Raw genomic sequence first — 8,128 nt, 5'->3', positions numbered from 1 at the left:
AGAGTTGTAAATTCTAATTCATACATATATATATAATCGTATATGATTAATACTTATATACTTAATTTTAATAACTATTCTTTAGTGAAACATTTTTACTGCTGTTAACATTAATTATAATTAGTTTTCTGCTTAACATTTTACATATAATATTATACATATATTTTTACTATATTAAGTTTTTTTTTGTTTTGTAAATTTTATTATATTATTTTAATTTATAAATTAAATTACTTAACTAATTAATTTTTTCTTTTTTTTATTTATTGTACTTATAAAAAAGTTACTAATATTTAATTCACTTAAGTTTAAGTTTTGAATTTTATTCTTACAACTCTTGCTGCTCGCGTAATGTACATTCATATTACTTAAGCGTCGGATCCAGTGTGGTGAATTCCAATTCGCCGCGTGGTAGTATTAGATCGGGGTCTGCAATATATACTTTTGTTGCATAAAAGAAAATCATACAAAAAATGTTGTGTGAGGATTAAGTATAGTTAGTTTCAGTTTGGTGTGAGGATTGAGTGCAGGAGACAGACACAAAGAGCGAAAGAGAAAATTAATGGAAAAGAAGAAAATGTTTTAATTAGTAAATTCATTAATTAGTCTAAGTTATGTTTTCAATAAATTTGTAATGGCTTAGTTTACAATAAATAAAATAATTTCACAAAGAAATATAAATTGAACTTATTTTTGTGATAAAACAAACAAAGCACAAGCATTAAAATTTAAATAAAAAACTTATTACAAATATTTAGAAATAAATTAATTATTAAAAAATAATGAAATAGTATTTAAAAGAGTTAAAATATATACATATCTAGACATATAAATTGAAAATTAATCCATAGTTTATTAAGCATTGCCTTGGATACTTCACTTCACCTTATACTTCATAAATATTTTTGGGTCTAACATCTTCATAAATTTATACAAAAAATATTTTCGACTATGGTATAGTGCAACCATGGAGCTGCAGACGTGAGCATTAAATAAATTTAATACACTTTAACAGTGAAATTAAAATTAATATTATATTGGATTATAAATATTCATTTACCAAACAAAAGAAATAAAATATATTAACTGAAATATATTAAACATATGCTGTGGTTAATTTATCTCAACTGTATTAACTGCTTAAACATGGCTTGCGTTAATGTGAACAACACATTGCTCTGGTATTTTATTTGTTGCTACATCAATTCGCTCATTTTTTAAACGTTCACTACATTGTTCATCAACTTTCTACTCGTTTCTATTGCGTCCTATACTTCTTTTTACTGCAAATTATTATGTTTTTATTTTTATTTTATCTGTGGGTTTATTATAAAAATTTAATAATATGTATTATTGCTTTATGTGAGCTGATTTTTTTAAACTGCATAAATTAATAGTTAAGCACGCTTTTTTTTAGAGATTGAAAACTTATATGTTCTTAATATTTAGTCTTCATTGTGTGATAGCAATATTTTTATCAATTTGATTTTAGTTCCTCATATACTTGTACCATGAAAAAATTATTCAGATTTGAATCTTAACCTCTACGCACATCATCGTTCTGCATAAAAAACTGCACAAATATCAAATATAATATTTTTATTTCCTACACTGAAGTTTTTTTCCCCCTCATTTACAACTTTTCCTTCCGCAATACATCAAATTTTCTATTATTATTTTATTTTTAATACTCATACATGCTCTCTAATATTGTTTTTATTTTGCATGCAGCTTTTGGAGTTGATTCCCTTGGCATAAATAATTTATGCTTTAATATAACTGTTTGCATGAGAATGGTGGGGTTATATACATATCACTTAACCCAGTGTTTCGGGTACAACCCGTAAAAGAAATGTCACCACCAAGTCAACCCAAACAACCCAAACAATCCCAAGACCCTCGTTTCTTGTTTACGCTTTTATTTTTCTTAACGCATTTTTATTGTTATTGCTTTTTATGACGCATTTGTGCGGCGTCTTGCAGCAATAAAGATTATCACACAATGCAGTGACATACGACGATATGCGTCTTACCACTTGCCACTTGACGCTTGCGACATGTTCTGCTGCAACGCAAATGTTGAGCGTTTGTGCGACGGTACAGGAAAGAGTTCGGCGATTTTTAATAGGAAAACTTTATGCGTTAGGCGGTATCGAGTGTCACAATTGAATGTGGAAAGCACCCAAAAATTATGTTGTAGCCAGGAAATGTGGAACAATAAACAACAATAAACAATGCTGGAAGATTGTCTAGATGGGGTTGGTTGATGTGGTTGATGCATAGCGAAAATGTTTTATTAGGAAAGTCAGTTTTTAAAATATTGCATGAGACAATGATATGCTAAATAATATAAAGTTTTAAAATGATATCGCATAAGAGAAAATAAAATTTTGCTTTAAGGTTGCATCAAACATGTACTTTTAAATATCAAAATTTATGGCATTATTAATATGAATAAGTACTCAGAATAATAATACGAGTATATGGATTTTTAGTGTTGAACTAAATTTCTTTTATCAGTTAAAATAAGATGTTATTGAAAAAATTAAAATCTATTAGTTCAATGTTAGCAAAATGTAGTGTCCTGGTCACTTTTCCTGGTCACTTGTTTCTTGCCGGTTCACCAAAGATAACTTTAACTTAGCTGTGTCATTATAAAACATCTGATGAAGTTGCTTCCATTTTTTGAAAGGAGTCCACTTCGATTTCCAGGACTACACAATTGGACATAGAATTTAGTTAACTTTAATCTTCCAAAAAATTCATTTAAGCTAAGCTGTAATAATATATCCTAAGATCGACTGCAGGTTATAAACGCTAATCAGTAGGTTTTAATAGCTGATATCCTCGTAATCTCATCAAATAAAAGTGTCAATCTTGCTTCGTCGATCTTCTTGGTATTTTATTTCTCTACGACTCAGATGGCAGTTTATGTAGAAACTAACATAAGAAGGTGTTGTTAATATGCAATAAAAGTTTAATATAAAAAAAAAATTTGATTAAAAAAGAACAATTACATCCAATGCACAATATGCTTAAATGCTTTTGGAAGAGTTTGAGTCTCAAAACTATATCCTCTTTTTTATTGGTGACGTGATTAAGCCAAGTTTCTTGCATTAAAAACACAAATATTTTCACGCATCTATGATGCATTCCTGCCTTAATCTGTGTGACTTGTCAGGTATGTGGAATTTCTCCCTTGTTTTTGTTATGTGAGTACACCAAAAGCCATTAACTACAACAAAATTTTTGTGGTTATAACATAATCGAATCAGATATGTCAAATCTGACAAGGAATCTAACAAAGACAAAGCAAATAATATAAAGTTAAGACTTTCATGGTCCAACAAAAAATCTTTTGGGAACTGTAATTCATAGACAGTCTTCATGTGGGTATTTTGAACGAGCGTTTTCAAGTGCATCCTATAGGATATAACTTTTACTCCGGGGTGTCTTCTTCAATATGTCTATTAGTGCAATAATCAGTTGATATGTTATTTATTAAACAAGACATCAGACAAAAAATAAAATGCCTAATCCTTTCTTGAATTTATTAAACCAAAAATGGGTGTTAGAAGTCACAGTTTAGAGTTTTTTCTTATTAATTTTAATTATTAATTCCTAAAAGATCTTGTGGATCTTGACATTATTATTAATATTTATATTTATTAGAACTATGAATAAAGCGTTGACACAATTTTGCATTTTATTAATGTTTGCTAGAAATTAATTCTTCTATAAACTTTATTATCAAAATATTTGCTTTTTCTTTTTGTAGTTCTAATAATTAAGACCTGCCTGCTTTAATACCTTGCATTCTAGGAAAACTAACTTTACTAATGCTACTTGGCATGTCACAAATTTGCCTAATTAGGATTGTCTGCAAGTGCACATTAACCTTAATAACAATAAATGTGTGTGCGTTAAGTAACCCGACGGAGATGCTGGAAGTTGCTTTTATATTTGACTTTTCTTAAAAGTACAACAGTATTTAATGCTATATAAAACACATAGATACTTATGTAAAATGACATGACACGAACATAAAAAGGTTTTCCATGGCTTTGTCTCGCACCTGCCTATAGTTTTGTTTTTCTTATAAATGAACACCATATTAAAAATACAGGGCGAGATTATTTAAGAAGTTTGCGGAGAATCACTTTAGCATTCTGAGAAAAAATATGATTTTTTTAAGGAATAATTCTAGTATATACATAAGGACTTATTTAATTCTCTTTAAAACATAAAGAAAAAAAAAAGTCTTCTCATACATATCTGCATCCATAATCAAACCTAAGAACACTTGTACTCAGACAAGTTTCTAGAGGCGTTACTCTTAAGCTTCAAACTTTCAAACATAAAATTAAATATTACCAACACAAGGATTCTATAAAATACGGATTGAAATATTTGCCCATCTTGTTTGTTCATGTTCTATAAATTTCAGGAATCGGGATTCAATACCTTCATAGGGACTTATTTCATTTTCTTTAATATACAACTTTCCTTTTTCCTCAGACATATCTACTTCTCATATTAAATCTAATCAGATTTGAACTCAAATAAATCTCTACACACGTAATTTTTAAAGCTGCAGCTAATGATAAACGCTTGAAGATTCCAAGACATAGAGATTCCGCGATTTTGAGGAAACGGTTCAGTACCTTAATTTAGATTTCATCACATCAAATCTGATCAGATCCGAATTCAAACAAATCTCTAGATGAGGTTTAAGAACGGCGATACCTGGAGATTCCACTAAACATTTATCTGTCTTGTCTGCATAAGTTTTAAAATTTTTAGGTTCTAATTCCTCCGATTAGCTTTTCTTAAATTTATCTTTATTTTGTACAAAACATAAGCTATTAATACACACCCTGTAAGTCACTATTCTCAGAAACCTTGCTTCAGGAAAACGTACTGAGGAACTTAAAAGTACATAAACTCATATTTGTTGTGTAGACAAACATTCGTACCAATTAAATTGGAGGAAAATAGCTAATGAAGCTGATACAGCGCAGAGGTGTGGAAAAATGTTTATTCAGTATTTTTTTGCTTGTTGTTTACGTTGACTTGTTAAGATTATAAACAAAGATAAATGAGCACAGGTCTTGGGTTGCGAGATACTTGTTACGACACAGTAAGTTTCTAAGATTGTTTTGCTTTTTACAACGCACAAAGTTTTTGCATCTCGTCCTCATACATAATTAAGGAACATGGAAATGCATGAGTAAATATTGTTGGAAAAATAGTGCCAGTGACTTTTGTTTCATTTAAAGGAAATGTAAGTCAATACCAAGAATATCCTTTGAATTGTTTTTTAACTCTTAATGCAGAATTTCAATTTGGTGTTTCATTTAAGCTCCAATTAATTAATATAATTAAAATATCTACTATTGTAGAAATTTTCAATGTAAATTTAAAGTAAATAATATTATAAAAATTTTTATATATGTACAATGGAAAATGTGAAAATGAAGGCTATGGTTTTCGAGAATCTTTTACGAAGTCACCACAGAATATTATAGCTACTACTGTCACTCACTCAAGTAAGGTATCTTTCAATCAGTTGAATACAAAGACAGTTGTTGAGATATAGTGGTAATGGTTTATCTAATTGGCAAATGTCCAGCTTTATCCTGGCCTCATAAAGTAGTGATTGGAAAGAAGGAACTCAGAGAAATGGACTAATAGTTACCATCGGGAACTTGGCCCGTTTTCTTAACAAAATAAAATGACAACAATCTTTACAAGAGGAAATTGTAGGTCGGAGTAGTGAAGCATGGAGGAGCATGACGGGTTGATGATTTGTTGCTGGGTTAAGTCTTAATTATTATTGAGGAACAATGTCAGGTAAATATCTCACTTAACTTTATCAAATAAAGGTACTGGTCTGATATCTTCTTAGGAAAATTTGAAAGAATATTATCCACCAAAAAAAATAAGTTTAGCATCATATACAATTTCGATGTTTGTTGTAATACCTTTGATGGACTTAACTGAACCACTTTTAGTAAAACACTAGTAAGCTTTATTGAATCGACCCTAACAAGCTATGCTAATCATATAAAGTACGAATCTTCAAGGAATTGAGCTTTTGTCTAGAGAGAGAGAGAGTGATATAATAAATGTTTTGTCTTGTTTTCTGTACCGTTATTCTGTGGCTACTACAGAATTCCCTTCCAGTGGAACGAAATCTAGCTATGTGCATATCTAGTTAACAATTAGCTGTACGGTTGGACGTCACTAGATTTAAAAAAATTGTCTATATTTTTTGTTGCATATGATCTTGATTTGAGGCAGGTTTGGTTCATCTGCCTATCGGTTCCTGTTTTTGTTGTTATTTTATGTTTAGCAAGACTGTACAATAGGCTGCACATATCAAATCTTATTGTGGGATCCGAAGGATTAGTGCTATGTTTATCCTATATTTTAGCTCCATACTTTCTTTCAATAGTTTTTTGGTCCAGAATTTAAAAATAGATTTTTAAACAATAATCTTCTTTATAAAACTTGTAGGTTGATTTGAAAATAATTGCTTCTCATGTAAAATCTCCACATTGGTCATAATAAAACTGTATTTATACGGTACTTGCATAGAAGAAAAGCTCTGTTAGTACCTGATCCAATTAACTAAAATACTCCATTTAATTATGAACATTGCAGTTTCTTTTAATGAATATTCTGTTAATAAAGTTGCTTATGCTGTACCTCCCTTACTGTATCATAACTTCAGTATACCTACGTCTATAGGAAATGGGCAGTAAAATTCTGATTGTTTTTTTATCTGATGCATTTTTTAGTTTTTAGGTATAAACACATAATTGCAAATTTGTTCACATTTAATATGAATTTTTTCAACAAAGACTGCAATATATTTTATTTTAAGGCTTCGTGTTTTTTCTGTGTTCATGTCAATTAAGTGCTTGTATAATAAATTTGTGGCTGTTATACATAAATTTTTTTATTATTATGCATGTTCACATTTCATATATTGCCATATTTTTATTATAGATAATTTTTTTTATATTATATCGTTTTGTTTGCATTTAACTTTTAATTGTCAGTATCTGTCGGGATGCACTCATAACAAGGCAAATGGGCAATTTTCGTATTGTGCATTCAAAATGCACTGCAGTATCTCAACGCGGCAAACAATTGATGTTTTTTTATATGCATTTTTCAAATTTTGTTTTTGTATGTTTTGGTCCATGGGTTGGTAATACCGTAGACATGTTAGCGAAAACACTTCCGCAGGATAATTTCTGCTTTTGACAACGAGTGCTGTTCTATCGTAGCCAAGAGGACTTTTTCGTTTCATTATGCCATTAACATATGGTTTTTGTTGCTTTTTGTGCAGAAGTTGCTCTTAATAACAATTTAGCATTATGAATTCACATAAAATTTAATAAAAATTAATTCGTAAGTGACTGCAGTTAATTTTAAGTGCGACAGTAGTATGGGGAATATATAAAAAATCATAGAAAAATATGGAAAATTCTGTGTAAAATTTTTTCAAGTATCTTTTTAATTGATTAACTAACGTCATTGCTGTTTGGCGTTAATGAAGTAGTTGAAAAATTAAAAAAGTTGAATATAAAGTGATGTTACTAGGAACAGATGCTACTTATGAAGCAAAACACGAGGATCTGAATTGTTCTTCTTCACAATAAAGATTTCCTAAAGAAAGATATTTTGCTTGCCGGAAAGTTCCCCTCATCACCGACGAATTGATGGAGATTTGTTACTCCAGTATTGTCTTCGTGACCCAGTGCCAAGGTGAACAGTCACACACTGTGAAAAACTTCATTCATTACATAAAATTTACTTTATTTTATGTCTCTTTATTTTTAAGTAGAAAGAACAATTTACATCTAATATTTTACATGCTGCTGAATTTGAGAACATTGCAATTATTGTTTCAATAATTATAATTGTTGTCTCATAGTTGTAATTATTGTTCCAATCAGAATAAGATAAAACTTTTGTTCAATCAATCAAAACTAGAAGATAAAGTAAAAGACTAAAAGTAAAAGTTTCGCAAACTGTTAGTAGGTCTAATTTTCAGCTATCAATATCTTGTTAGAATTGTGTCACAAAGGTGGCCTATTCGGGAAGCTATTAGCTA

The 8,128-nt window shown here is 29.5% G+C and overlaps 1 protein-coding gene across 1 annotated transcript in view; it reads right to left on the bottom strand.

The window, feature by feature from the left end:
• Positions 1 to 262: 262 nt before the first annotated feature.
• Positions 263 to 8,128, bottom strand: part of LOC119676742 (hemicentin-1) — a 437,106-nt gene continuing 429,240 nt past the window's right edge. The window contains exon 14 of the mRNA XM_038087998.1: positions 263 to 429. Coding sequence (XP_037943926.1) covers positions 365 to 429 — 65 coding nt within the window. The 3' untranslated portion in view covers positions 263 to 364. The remainder of the gene's footprint in view (positions 430 to 8,128) is intronic.

The sequence above is a fragment of the Teleopsis dalmanni genome, chromosome 2, assembly GCF_002237135.1.
Source record: "Teleopsis dalmanni isolate 2A chromosome 2, ASM223713v2, whole genome shotgun sequence".
NCBI lineage: Eukaryota > Metazoa > Arthropoda > Insecta > Diptera > Diopsidae > Teleopsis > Teleopsis dalmanni.
This window is presented reverse-complemented; position numbering and strand designations above follow the sequence as displayed.